The 14420-nt window shown below is 41.5% G+C and overlaps 1 protein-coding gene across 1 annotated transcript in view; it reads right to left on the bottom strand.

Moving 5' to 3' along the window:
* Nucleotides 1-14420, bottom strand: part of TERT (telomerase reverse transcriptase) — a 122119-nt gene that overhangs the window by 87527 nt on the left and 20172 nt on the right. Inside the window, exons 5-7 of the mRNA XM_030551650.1 lie at nucleotides 13593-13775; nucleotides 10050-10211; nucleotides 4980-5075 (exon numbers count right to left, since the gene is read on the bottom strand). Of these exons, the coding sequence (XP_030407510.1) occupies nucleotides 4980-5075; nucleotides 10050-10211; nucleotides 13593-13775 (441 nt within the window). The remainder of the gene's footprint in view (nucleotides 1-4979; nucleotides 5076-10049; nucleotides 10212-13592; nucleotides 13776-14420) is intronic.

The following is a 14420-nucleotide window of genomic DNA, read 5'->3' as shown; positions in this document are numbered from 1 at the left end:
TCTGTGTATCTCTCCAGGAGCACCTGGAGGGGGGAAGGGAAAAAGGATTATTTCCCTTTGTTGTGAGACTCAAGGGATTTGGGTCTTGGGGTCCCCAGGGAAGGTTTTTCAGTGGGACCAGAGTGCCCCAAAACACTCTAATTTTTTGGGTGGGGGCAGCAAGTACCAGGTCCAAGCTGGTAACTAAGCTTGGAGGTTTTCATGCTAACCCCCATATTTTGGACGCTAAGGTCCAAATCTGGGACTAAGGTTATAACACCCTCAGCCTCTCCTCGTAAGTCATGTGCTCCAGCCCCCTAATCATTTTTGTTGCCCTCTGGCAGACTCTTTCCAATTTTTCCACATCCTTCTTGTAGTGTGGGGCCCAAAACTGGACACAGTACTCAAGATGAGGCCACACCAATGTTGAATAGAGGGAATGATCACATCCCTCAATCTGCTGGCAATGCCCCTACTTATACAGCCCAAAATGCTGTTAGCCTTCTTGGCAACAAGGGCACACTGTTGACTCATATCCAGCCTCCTGTCCACTGTAACCCCTGGGTCTTTTTCTGCAGAACTGCTGCCTAGCCATTTGGTCCCTAGTCTGTAACAGTGAATGGGATTCTTCCGTCCTAAGTGCAGGACTCTGCACTTCTCCTTGTTGAACCTCATCAGGTTTCTTTTGGCCCAGTCCTCTAATTTGTCTAGGTTCCTCTGTATCATATCCCTATCCTCCAGCATATCTACCTCTCCTCCAAGTTTAGTGTCATCTGCAAACTTGCTAAGAGTGCAGTCAACGCCATCCTCCAGATCATTAATGAAGATATTGAACAAAATCAGCCCCAGGACCGACCCTTGGGGCACTCCGCTTGAAACTGGCTGCCAACTAGACATGAAGCCATTGATCACTACCCGTTGAGCCCGATGATCTAGCCAGCTTTCTATCCACCTTATAGTCCATTCGCCCAGCCCATACTTCTTTAACTTGCCGGCAAGAATACTGTGGGAGACTATATCAACAGCTTTGTTAAAGTCAAGGAATAACACATCCACTGCTTTCGCCTCATCCACAGACCCAGTTATCTCTTCATAGAAGGCAATTAGGTTAGTCAGGCATGACTTGCCCTTGGTGAATCCATGCTGACTGTTCCTGATCACTTTCCTCTCCTCTAAGTGCTTCAGAATCGATTCTTTGAGGACCTGCTCCATGATTTTTCCAGGGACTGAGGTGAGGCTGACTGGCCTGTACTTCCTCAGATCTTCATTTTTCCCTTTTTTAAAGATGGGCACTACATTAGCCTTTTTCCAGTCATCCAGGACTTTCCTGGATCGTCATGAGTTTTCAAAGATAATGGCTAATGGCTTTGCAATCACACCGGCCAACTCCTTTAGCACCCTCGGATGCAGTGCATTCAGCCCCATGGACTTGTGCTTGTCCAGCTTTTCTAAATAGTCCCAAACCACTTTTCTCCACAGAGGGCTAGTCACCTTCTCCCCATACTGTGCTGCCCAGTGCAGCAGTCTGGGAGCTGACCTTGTTTGTGAAGACAGACACAAAAAAAATAATTGAGTACATGAGCTTTTTCCACATCCTCTGTCACTAGGTTGCCTCCCTCATTCAGGAAGGGGCCCACAGTTTCCTTGACTTTTTTCTTGTTGCTAACATACCTGAAGAAACCCTTCTTGTTACTCTTAACATCTCTTGCTAGCTGCAACTCCAACTGTGATTTGGCCTTCCTGATTTCCCTCCTGCATCCCTGAGCAATATTTTTATATTCTTCCCTGGTCATTTGTCCAATCTTCAACTTCTTGTAAGCTTCTTTTTTGCGTTTAAGATCAGCAAGGATTTCACTGTTAAGCCAAGCTGGTCACCTGCCATATTTACTATTCTTTCTACACATCTACACATTCCAGCCCTCTACACTTAACAAGAGATGACCTAATAGTCCCTTCTAGCCTTAAAATATATGGAAGTACAAGGCAGCAGCAGACTTAGAAATCTCTGTGTGTTGTGTAGTCACTCCAGAGAGACAAAGAACCAGATAGGGTTAAAATATACAGTAACTCCTCACTTAAAGTCCTCCCAGTTAATGTTTCATTGTTAAATTGCTGATCAATTAGAGAACATGCTTGTTTAAAGTTGTGTAATGCTCACTTATAACATCACTTGGCAACCGCCTGCTTTGTCCACTGCTTGCAGGAAGAGCAGCCCATTGCAGCTAACTGGTGGGGGCTTGGAACCAGGGTGGACCGGCAGCCCCCCATCAGCTCCCCATTCCCTTAAGATCCCTATGTGGCAGCCTCCCAGCAGGTTATCAATTGCTGGCAATTCAGCTGTCCCTCCCCCCACTGCCATGTGTTGCTCCTGCCCTCTGCCTTGAAGCTGTTCCCTGGAGCCTCCTTCTTGCCGTGTGGAGTGGGGAGGAGAGGGGGGCTAATGTCAGGGTGTCCCCCTCCCCCCTGCTCACTTCATCTTCCATAAAGCAGGGGGACACATGACAGGGTTCAGGAGGGAGGGAGCTTCCTGGCAGCAGCTGCCATCTGAGCTTGTTGATCTACTTTAAAAGGCAGTGTACTTAGAGTGGCGTTAACGTACTTAAAGGAGCAATGCACATCTCTTTCTCTCTCCCACATACAAGGTGTATGTCTCTGTCTGCCATGCCGTCTCCCCTCCCTCCATTCCTGCTGCCTTGTAGAGTGTGAGGCTACATTAACAATGAGTTAACCCTTGAGGGCTCAGCCAATTGCTAGTTCATCATTTAGCAGTAAGGCATTTCCCGGAAAATATCCCACCCTCTGACTTCACCACCTCAACCAAGCTTCAAAATCATCATAGCTGTTTACCAGTATTAAATTGTTCGTTTAAAACTAATACACTGTGTATGCGTATACACGTGTATGTGTGTGTGTGTGTGTGTATATAGTCTTTTGTCTGGTGAAAAAAATGCCCCTGGAACCTAACCCACCCATTTACATTAATTCTTATGGGGAAATTGGATTCGCTTAACATCGTTTCTCTTAAAGTTGCTTTTTTCAGGAACATAATTACAACATTGTGAGGAGTTACTGTATTACAGTTACATCTTCTGAAGCCTTCAATTATTATGGGAACATGTACCTCTAATACACTGTCAACTTAAGCGTTCTGCCTTTGGATTGATGACTCCAGCAGAAAGAGATTTTATTATAACTTGTGTTATTAGAACTCTTTTGGTTGCGACACTATTAACATGTCTTATCAGTGTCCAAAATGTTAATTTTTAAAACCATAAAAAGGGATCATAAAACATGTTACAACATCTAACAAACTTTTCTCTAAACTATATATACACTAAAGAATTACATACATAAGTTTCATATCTCATATGGTTTTATTATAATTTACAAGGGGTCCAAAGACAACGTTGCTATGTAATGTTTTTTGGAATAAAACTATAACAAGCTCAAATTGAATTTTCTACAATATTTTGAAGGAAAAGAAAAATCAGATAAGTTCACAAACGACAATTATTAATTCTCTCACTCCAAAACACACACAGGTTTTAGGTAACTCTATCAGCTCCACTAAAATGAAGAACCTGGCACGACCTCTACTGTGGCGTCACTGCTACTTCACCATATTGCACTGGAAATTTTACTAAAATGGCTGACTAAAACAATATTGTATACATTACAGACAACAACAAAACTATGTTAGAAGAACATTGTTTAGGCGGCAAAGTTGAAGTATTCAAAAATTAAGAAATTCCAACTGAAGGTTACACAAGAAACCTTAAGTTGGCCCCACCACATGTCCATCCTATGTACTGAATGAGGCAGGGATCCTATGCAAAAAAACAGTATATAATCACATAATTAAAGATTGTATCATAGTGCATGTGCCCTGGAGGGTGGGGCTGGATGTCAAAACAAAGAATTAAGGTTAACTGTAGGCAACTGTAAACCTGGAATTTCCAAATTATGGAGTGCTTCATTCTGCAATCTAAAATGTTATTTTAATGTCCTATGTTTGGTTTTGCTTTAGAGGAAAAAGCTACAAACAAATTTTACTATGTATAAGTACATGCTGAGCCCTCCCCACCCCTCCCCCGCAAATCATGCATCATAAGTAGGGTTAATATTTTGTCACAGTTATTTTTAGTAAAAGTCATGGATGGGTCACAAGCAACGAACAAAAATTCATGGAAAGCTGTGACCTGTCCGAGACTTTCACTAAAAAGAACCGAGGGAAAGGGCTGACTGCGGAGGGGAGACCGACAGCCTGAGCCCCACCACACAGTGGATTGACAGCTCCTGCCTCTGCTGGAGTTGGAGGGAAACAGCTTCAACTCCAGCTCCAGTCGCTGGGGGTGGGAGGACAGCTCCAGCCTCAGCTGCTCACAGATCTGGCCCTGGCTGCAGGAGAGGGACAGCACTAGTCACTGGTGTGGACAGCTCAGCCGTAGCCACTGGGGGGATGGGGACAGTTCCAACCCTTGCGGCTGACAACTCCAGCTCCAGACCTGGCCCCAGACACTGGGGGATAGAGACAGTTCCAGCCCTTGCACCTAACAGCTCCAGCTCCAGACCCGCCCCAGCTGCTGACAGATCCGGCCCCAGCCACTGACAGCTCCTCACCTCCATCAGCAGGACAGTGTGCATTACTGCTGTTGCTCTAGCAGTAGCATCAACTTGACTTAAAATGCTTGTATATTTAGGTTTTTTAAACTATTTATTTATTTATTTGCATACTGCCAAAACTACCCTGAGAAACAAAAACAAACGTTGAACAGAATTTCCAGGGAGAGAGAACAGGCACTCAGTAGGCCCCTTCCCAAATATCAAAGGCCTGCTGCAAGCAATGATCAAAGAAAAGGTCATAAGAATCTCTTGTAACAGAAAGTGATAGGCAAACTCAATAAAGGGGACACTATCAGCTCCCGCTCTAATATATGAATTAAGAATTAACTTATTTGATTTTCTTCCTCATTTGAAGAGAAATGTCTCATAACACTTACCTGTTCAACTACTATGGCATTTTGTAGCGATGTACTCTCTTGCAGATGGGATACAAATAATCTCATATGGGACATAAAATCCTTGAAAGTAGAAACCTGTATGTCGAGAATAAAGAAATGATAAAATTCAGCAAAAGATGTTTTAGTTAGCAACAATAATCAATAGTCCTTGCACGGTGGGGAAAATACCAAAGAAAACCATCACAGTAGCATTTAACTTCAAGAAGGGGAAACTACAAAAAGATAAGGAAGCTAGTTAAATGGAAATTAAATGGAACAGGCACAAGAGTGAAATGCTTGAAAGCTGCATGGATATTTTAAAAACACCATTACAGAGGCTCAAACTAAATATATACCTCAAATTGAAAAAAAATAGTGAAGGACCAAAAAAAAAAAAAAAAAAAAAAGCCATCATAGCTAAACAGAGGAGATTAGAAACAAAAGAGGCATCCTTTGAAAATTGGAAATCAAATCCAATTGAAGAAAACAGAAAGGTGCATAAATTCTGGCAAGTCAAGTATAAAATTAGGCAGGCTTAAAAACCTGCAAAGAGCAACTAGCAAAAGACACAAAAACGAACAGCAATTTTTTTTTTTTAAGTACAAGAGAAGCAGGAAACCTGCCAGTCAGTGGGGCCATGAGACAACTGAGGTTCTAAAGTAGGACTCAAGGAAGACAAGGCCATTGCAGAGAAGCTAAAGAAATTCTTTGCATTGGTCTTCACTGTGAAAGATGTGAGGGAGATTCTCAACTCTCATCCATTTTTTTTCAGCTGACAAATTTGAGGAATATTAAAGACTAAGGTGTTAACAGAGAAGATTTTGGAACAAACTGATAAATTAAACAGTAAAAAGTCACCAGGACCAGATGGTATTCATGCAAGAGTTATGAAGGAACTCAAATATGAAATTGCAGAACTACTAATTCTGTTATGTAACCAGAGAAAAGCTAATGTTATGCCAATTTTTAAAAATGGCTCCAGAGGCAATCCTGGCAATTATAGGCTGGTAAGCCTGACATCAGTACCTGGCAAATTGGTTGAAACTATAGTAAATAATAGAATTATCAGATACATAGATGAACATGATTTGTTGGGGAAAAGTCAACATGGTTTTTGTAAAGGGAAATGCCTCACCAATCTATTAGAATTCTTTGAGGGGGTCAACAAACCTGTGGACAAGGGTGATCCAGTTGATATATTGTATCTGAAATTTCAGAAAACTTTTAACAAGTTCCCTCACCAAAGGCTCTTAAGCAAAGTAAGCAGTCATGGGATAAGAGGGAAGGTTCTCTTGCGGATCAGTAACTGGTTAAAAGATTAGAAGCAAAAGGGTAGAAATAAATGGTCAGTTTTCACAGTGGAAATAGTAAATAGCGGGGTCCCCACAAGGGTCCATACTGGGACCAGTGCTCTTTACCCTATTCATAAACAATTTGGCAAAAAGGGGTAAACAGTGAGGTGACCAAGTCTGCAGATGATACAAAATTACTCTAGTTAGTCCAAAGCTGACTGCAAAAGGATCTGACAAATATGAGTCACTGAGCAATAAAATGGCAGATAAAATTCAAGACTGATAAATACAAAGTGATGTACATTGGAAAACATAATCCCAACTATATATACAAAATGATGGGGTCTAAATTAGTTGTTAGCAGTCAAGAAAGAGATCTTTAAGTCTTCTTGGATAGTTCTCTGAAAACATCTGCTTAATGTGCAGGAGAAGTAAAATAAATAAATAAATAAATAAAAAGCTAAAAATGCAAGGAACCATTAGAAAATGGGCAGATAATAAGACAGAAAATATCATAGTACCACTATATAAATCCATAGTATGTTCACACCTTGAATACATCATCTCAAAAAAAAAAGATGTATTAGAATTGGAAAAGATATAAAGAACAGCAACAAAAATGATCAGGGGTATGGAACAGCTTCCACATGAGGAGAGATCAATAAGACTGGGACTGTTCAGCTTGGAAAAGAGATGACTAAGGGGAGGGATATGACTGGGGTCTGTACAAGCATGAATGGGATGGAAAAAAAGATTAAGGAAGTATTATTTATCCCTTCAAATAACACAAATATACATAAATAACAAAAACACAAAAAAATGGTCACCAAAATTAGTAGGCAACAGGTTTAAAGCAAAGAAAAGGAAGTACTTCTTCACACAATGCACAGTCAACCCATGGAACTTGTTACCAGGGGATGTTGTGAAGGCCAAAAGTATTACTGGGTTCAAAAAAGAATTAAGTACATTCATGGAAGACAGCTCCATCAGTGGCTATTAGCAATGCTCTGGGTGTCCCTAACACTCTCACAGCCAGAAGCTGAGACTAGATGACAAGTGATGGATCACTTGGTAATTGCTCTGTTCTGTTCATTCCCTCTGCAGCATACAGCATCAGCCACTCTTGGAAGAAAGAATATTCAGCTAGGTGGACCATTGGTATGACCCAGCATGGCCATTCTTATATTCAGTGGGCCTAATTCTGTTGTGCTACATTCCAACCCATTAACTTAACCAGTCATTAAAACAATGGAAACTCTCAGTTTTCATATCACAAAGCAGAGAGTTGTTTAAAACACAGCATAAGTCCTTTGTTACCACAATCTTGCATCATGCTGTGAGAGGCTGCAGGGGCAACAACAGTTACCTAGTGAAGAGGTAACTCAGACTTTCCTTTACTATTATTAGCCTTCCACAGGTGGTCAGGGAAAGGGGACAGAAGAACAGCTGTTGGGAAGCTTAGGGGAATGGGCCTTGTCTCCTCTAGCAAGTTTCCCCTATAAAGTGTGGTTGTATGTTTTATTTTTTGTTTTTTTAAGAATGTCCATGTATATGGTGACTAGACAATTAAGTATCAGAGGGGTAGCCGTGTTAGACTGAATCTGTAAAAGCAGCAAAGAATCCTGTGGCACCTTATAGACTAACAGACGTTTTGGAGCATGAGCTTTCGTGGGTGAATACCCATTTCGTCAGATGCATGTAGTGGAAATTTCCTGGGGCAGGTGTATATAAGCAGGCAAGCTAGAGATAATAAGGTTAGTTCAATCAGGGAGGATGAGGCCCTGTTCTAGCAGTTGAGGTGTGAAAACCAAGGGAGGAGAAACTGGTTTTGTAATTGGCAAGCCATTCACAGTCTCTGTTTAATCCTGAGCTGATGGAGTCAAATTTGCAGATGAACTGAAGCTCAGCAGTTTCTCTTTGAAGTCTGGTCCTGAAGTTTTTTTGCTGTAGGATGGCCACCTTAAGGTCTGCTATAGTGTGGCTAGGGAGATTGAAGTGTTCTCCTACTGGTTTTTGTATATTGCCATACTTAATATCTTATTTGTGTCCATTTATCCTTTTCCGTAGAGACTGTCCAGTTTGGCCGATGTACATAGCAAAGGGGCATTGCTGGCATATGACGGTGTATATTACATTGGTGGACGTGCAGGTGAATGAAGTGGTGATGGTGTGGCTGATCTGGTTAGGTCCTGTGATGGTGTCGCTGGTGTAGACATGTGGGTAGAGTTGGCATCGAGGTTTGTTACATGGATTGGTTCCTGAGCTAGAGTTACTATGGTGCGGTGTGCAGTTACTGGTGAGAATATGTTTCAGGTTGGCAGGTTGTCTGTGGGCGAGGACTGGCCTGCCACCCGAGGCCTGTGAAAGTGTGGGATCATTGTCCAGGATGGGTTGTAGATCCCTGATGATGCGTTGGAGGGGTTTTAGCTGGGGACTGTATGTGATGGCCAGTGGAGTCCTGTTGGTTTCTTTCTTGGGTGTGTCTTGCAGTAGGAGGCTTCTGGGTACACGTCTGGCTCTGTTGATCTGTTTCCTTATTTCTTCGTGTGGGTATTGTAGTTTTGAGAATGCTTGGTGGAGATTTTGTAGGTGTTGGTCTCTGTCTGAGGGGTTAGAGCAGATGTGGTTGTACTTCAGTGCTTGGCTGTAGACAATGGATCGTGTGATGTGCCCGGGATGGAAGCTGGAGGCATGAAGGTAGGCATAGCGGTCGGTAGGTTTTCGGTATAGGGTGGTGTTAATGTGACCATCACTTATTTGCACCGTGGTTTCTAGGAAGCAGACCTCCCGTGTTGATTGGTCCAGGCTGAGGTTGATAGTGGGGTGGAAGCTGTTGAAATCGTGGTGGAATTTTTCCAGAGTCTGCTTCCCATGGGTCCAGATCATGAAGATGTCATCAATGTAGCGTAGGTAGAGAAGGGGCGTGAGTGGACAGGAGCTGAGGAAGCGTTGTTCCAGGTCGGCCATAAAAATATTGGCATATTGTGGGGTCATGCAGGTGCCCATAGCGGTGCCACTAATCTGGAGATATATATTGTCATCAATTTTGAAATAGCTATGTGTGAGGATAAAGGCACAGAGCTCAGCAGCCAGTTGTGCTGTGGCATCATCAGGGATACTGTTCCTGACAGCTTGTATTCCATCTGTGTGGGGGATGTTTGTGTAGAGAGCCTCTACATCCATGGTGGCTAGGATGGTGTTTTCTGGAAGGTCACCCATGCACTGTAGTTTCCTCAGGAAATCAGTGGTGTCACGGAGATAGCTGGGAGTGCTGTAGGAGAACACTTCAACCTCCCTGGCCACACTATAGCAGACCTTAAGGTGGCCATCCTGCAGCAAAAAAACTTCAGGACCAGACTACAAAGAGAAACTGCTGAGCTTCAGTTCATCTGCAAATTTGACTCCATCAGCTCAGGATTAAACAGAGACTGTGAATGGCTTGCCAATTACAAAACCAGTTTCTCCTCCCTTGGTTTTCACACCTCAACTGCTAGAACAGGGCCTCATCCTCCCTGATTGAATGAACCTTGTTATCTCTAGCTTGCCTGCTTATATATACCTGCCCCTGGAAATTTCCACTACATGCATCTGATGAAGTGGGTATTCACCCATGAAAGCTCATGCTCCAAAACATCTATTAGTCTATAAGGTGCCACAGGATTCTTTGCTGCTTTTATAGATAATTAAGCTAAGGCTTGTTAATTAAAAAAGGATTAAACGGATATGTCCCAATACAGAAAAATGGTAATAGCAAGAATAAGAATTTAACTAGTCATACGTGTCTTCTATAGTATTTTCTGATTTGTCCACTCATGGTAATCTTGATCACTGCATAGCGCCGTATGCAGTAGACTGTTCTTTTCTCGGGATCTAAGATTTGAGAGACCACTTCCACAAGTTTATCATGAGGAATAGCATCATAAGCCCCAGTGACATCAGCCTGAAATTTTAAAAAAAAAAAAATCAATCCCATATTATGCTACTGTAAGTACTCTCGTACACATAAGAACAAAGCTAAGGTAAAAGGACAAAATTTCACAGAATGTATTAGACTGGAGGAGGCCTGTTGGGCCAGTTAGTCCAATTCAGTGACAAAAATGAAAGGCTACTCTGTGTTCTCTCTGTTGAATAATCCATTCCCTTATTCAGACAAGTGGGGACGCCCAAACCATCAGCTTTAACTGAATTTAAGCTGTTATTATAAGGGGAGTGATAGCGGGAGACAAAAACACACATTGGGTTACATTTGTAGCAGCCAAGAGACTATGGAGTGAGCTTGGGTGTTGCACCTCCAGAAGGAAAAGGAGGGTAGGCAGAAGGGGAAGGCTCCAAATTTATCGCAAAGATTTACTAGTTAGAAGCAGACCAAAAAAAATAAAAATAAAGCAGCCTTTGAAGTAGGGTTAGGTACAGAAGCTGAGGCTAAGTGGGCTGGGCTTCCCACCAGAATGGTGCTCCTGAACTTCGCCCATCTGAAACCTTCACACATCCAGGTCATCTTTCACATCAGCATGTACTCTGCACAGAATTCATATGGCCTATATTTTTCTGGGCCCCCCGAGCAGAAAAACACACACAAAAATCTGCCAGGGGACACACACTGTGACGTTACACTCCATATTCCTCATAGAAATATTATTATGACATGAATATGGCATAACTAAGATATGTTTATGCAAGATGGGTCATGTGAGATATCACTGAAAAGGTTATGATTTGCTGAATGTGTTTATCCACTTTGTATGCATGTATCATTTCTGTATATGGAGTTAGGGATATTAACTATGTAACAATTACAACTGTGTTTTCACCTGAGAAATGCCCACCATAGAGCAAAGAGCCTGGATGAGCCATTAAGGAGGACAACAGAACTTTGAAAATGCTTGTCTCACTCCTTCCTGAGAAGTTTCCTTGGATGCTGCATTGGCACTGCAGGGTCAGGTGACCCTGGACAATATCTTAATTTGCTGGTACTTTTCCACTGTACGGTGATGGGGATCAAACAAAGGATTCCTGCTTTAGGTAAATCCTTTTTAAGGCTGGGGAGGGGGTTAATCTTGACTCTCGTCTATTGCCTGCCCAGGAAGGAAGACTGCTAAAAACACCTGGAGGAAAAGGCAGGGTTGAGTCCAGGCTGAGACAGGTGTCCAGTCTGTAAAGAGAAATAACTAACTCTAAGCTACAGAAACTCTGCAACCTGCCTAAAACAACATTTAGGGTGAGAAATTACATTTTGTTTCTTGAGTGTATTAAACTTAGTTTGCATGTTTTGTTTTATTTGCTCAGTAATTTGCTTTGTTCTGTTTGTTATCCCTTATAATCACTTAAAATTTACTTTTTGTAGTTAATAAACTTATTTCTTGTTCATTTCAAAACCTGGTTTGTGAAATTCATATCGAGGGTGACAGAGAGGATGCAAAAAGTTGTGCATCTCTCTCTCCACCTTGAGGGAGGGGGCAATTTTTATGAGCTTGCATTGTGCAGATCTTTCTTTATAGCGCAAGATAATATTATTTTAGGTTTACACCCCAAAGGAGTCGTGCACGTGACTGCTGGATAAATCCTTGAGCTGAATCTTTCTACACAGAACTGATTTCAGTCTGTGTCATACCTGGGTGTGGCCTAACCTGTGTGTGTGTACTAGAGAAGGCTTGAAGGCCTGGCACAGCAAGGACAGGGTGAGGAAGCCCAGAATGGTGGCACGTATGGATGAAGTGGGACCCCCGTACAACAGGTGGCATCCCTGTACATCAGGCACCAATTCCCCAGCAGCCCATGCAGCACATCTGTTCCAGCGTGCCTGGAGCAGCCTCAGCAACAGGGAGGGAGGCTGGGGATGCGTGCTTGCATGGTTGATCACCATTTGGGGGGCAGGGCTGGGGGTATGTGCATGACAACAAGAGACACTCCTGTCCGTCTCATTTGCTACTGCAGCTCGCTGGTGTGGAAGGGTAGGGCTTTTTATTATGTACGAGGCAGGCTGGAGGCAGAAATGTAGCAGCCTGCCTGTTAGTTAAATCATCGCATTCTCTGAGGCATAACTGTAGCAGCCTGACTGTGTAATAACATTCTTAAAGTTGCTGTTGATGGTTAATTGTTCTCATTCTCTGAGGCAGAAATATAGCAGCCTAAGTAGTAACATTGTTAATGTTCCTATTGTTAATTATTCCCATTCTCTGTCAATTCCCCCAGGAGCATAAAACCTGTGAAAGTTTTAAGGCCCCTACATTGCCAGAGTAATGTAAAAGAGCCTTATTATAAATGACAGTAAGGGAATAGTTACTTATATTCTTATGTTCTTCTTATGGAATCCTCAACTAGGAAGATTTATGTTCTTTTTCACTTTTTTCCTGTGCCGAAGTGGCACAATGGGGTTAGATTTCAACTCAGGATTTATTTTATTTGCTCATTAAAAGACTCTGAAGGCAGATAGAACATTTACGAAGCAGTCAATAAAATGTCAGGACAATCAGAATCAAGCACTTCCCAAAGTACCCAGCCAGGTCCAGGACAATGATTAGCAAAACTGTATGACTTTCACGTGTGAAAGTCTGAGCAATTTAAAATGACATTCTACTTTTTTTCCCCTGTTTAGTGTTCTGTAATGTAATTTAAATGAAAATCCAGGATTATAACTGGAATGCAGGGTATTAGTTACCAAGTATTTGAAACTTAACTTTCATGTGTTTAGGAAATGATGAAATAGTTATTGTGACATTTTTCTATATTGTAGTTTAAATAAATTACCAAAACAATTGAAACTGGTGTGATTACACTGCATTTTTTGACAAAGAATTTTGCAAAATGTTGATTTTTTTGGCACAGAATCCCCTCAGGAGTAATTTTGCTTACAGAGATACTGTTCTGACTCAAAATCCATCTGGCAAGTCTTCCTAAGCCCTGAACTTACATTTTAAAGAAAATAAAATCCAAACCAACACAGCCACACCTGTTCATATACGCTTATACGAAAAGTGCTAGAAGCTATTAAACAAACACATACATGATCCATAATAGTTTGACTACTACCTAATTCAAATATTCTAGAAAAGAAATGAAACACTCCACTCACTGGGACAGAATCAGCATTATGGAAACAGAAAAATCCAGTGAAAGCAGCTCCCTGTGCTGCATTTAAATATCAGATGTTGCTGAAAAACAATTGTACACTCAGCTCCTGGCTAGTAGAAAAGTTTACCTTTAAAGAGACAGCTCAAAGAAAAAAGTGGTCCTAAATAATATTAAAAAAAATAATAAAAGCCTTCATTATTTCAACAAGATCAGTTTCAACAATAGAGGGAAAAAAATAATGGAAACATACCTTCACATAGTAGAAACGAGGTATTTTATCATTTGATTCAAGAACTTCAGAAACAAACTTCCTCCATATTTTATATATATCATCTTTCCCAAACACTGAGGAGCCTAGGAGACTGGTGTTTTCGGTTCGTTCATAATTCAGAACACTAAATAGATTTTTAAGTTGAGTGTTGAAATAATGAACCTATGGGTAACCAAAAGCCAAACTTAAAATGTTATATTTCACGTTCAGTATGTAGATTTTACTTACAAAAAAATGAGCACCTGGGGTTCTCTAATAATTACTGAAATCACAGAGTGTTAAAAAAAAGGCAAACAGACAAAATGGACTCATATCTTTACTATATTTTCTCTAGTAAGCTGCACTACACAAAAAACCTCAATGATGCTTTAATGGTCATAGTCACAGAAACTGCCTCAAAGCTTTTATTCCTGTTGCAAACAATTTTACATTACACAACTATCCTGCAGCCAATCAGAGCTGTACACAACTCTCTCTGAAACCAACAAATGACATCCAAGAGTTGTCAGAGCTGGCTGCTCAAGATGCTGAAGACCACAAAATTGCCCCCTCAGGATTCCCACCTCTTGCATGTCTCAGAGTTTGGGGATTAGGAATCCTCCCAAATTTGCATACAGACTGCAGAGTTCTCACCCTTTCAAAGTTATATGTTAATCATGACAAAGGTGTACAGAAATTTGGAATTTCCAAATTTTTTTGGTGTTTCGGAACATGTTTTTACACTGAAAAATCAATTATAGATTTCAACAAAAAGCTCTGAAAATCAAGCAGATTAGATTTTATTTCTTTAGTATAACAATTCTACTG

Source organism: Gopherus evgoodei, chromosome 2, assembly GCF_007399415.2.
Source record: "Gopherus evgoodei ecotype Sinaloan lineage chromosome 2, rGopEvg1_v1.p, whole genome shotgun sequence".
In the NCBI taxonomy this organism is placed as follows: domain Eukaryota; kingdom Metazoa; phylum Chordata; order Testudines; family Testudinidae; genus Gopherus; species Gopherus evgoodei.
Note: the sequence above shows the minus strand (reverse complement) of the source record. Positions and strands in the feature narration are given on the sequence as shown.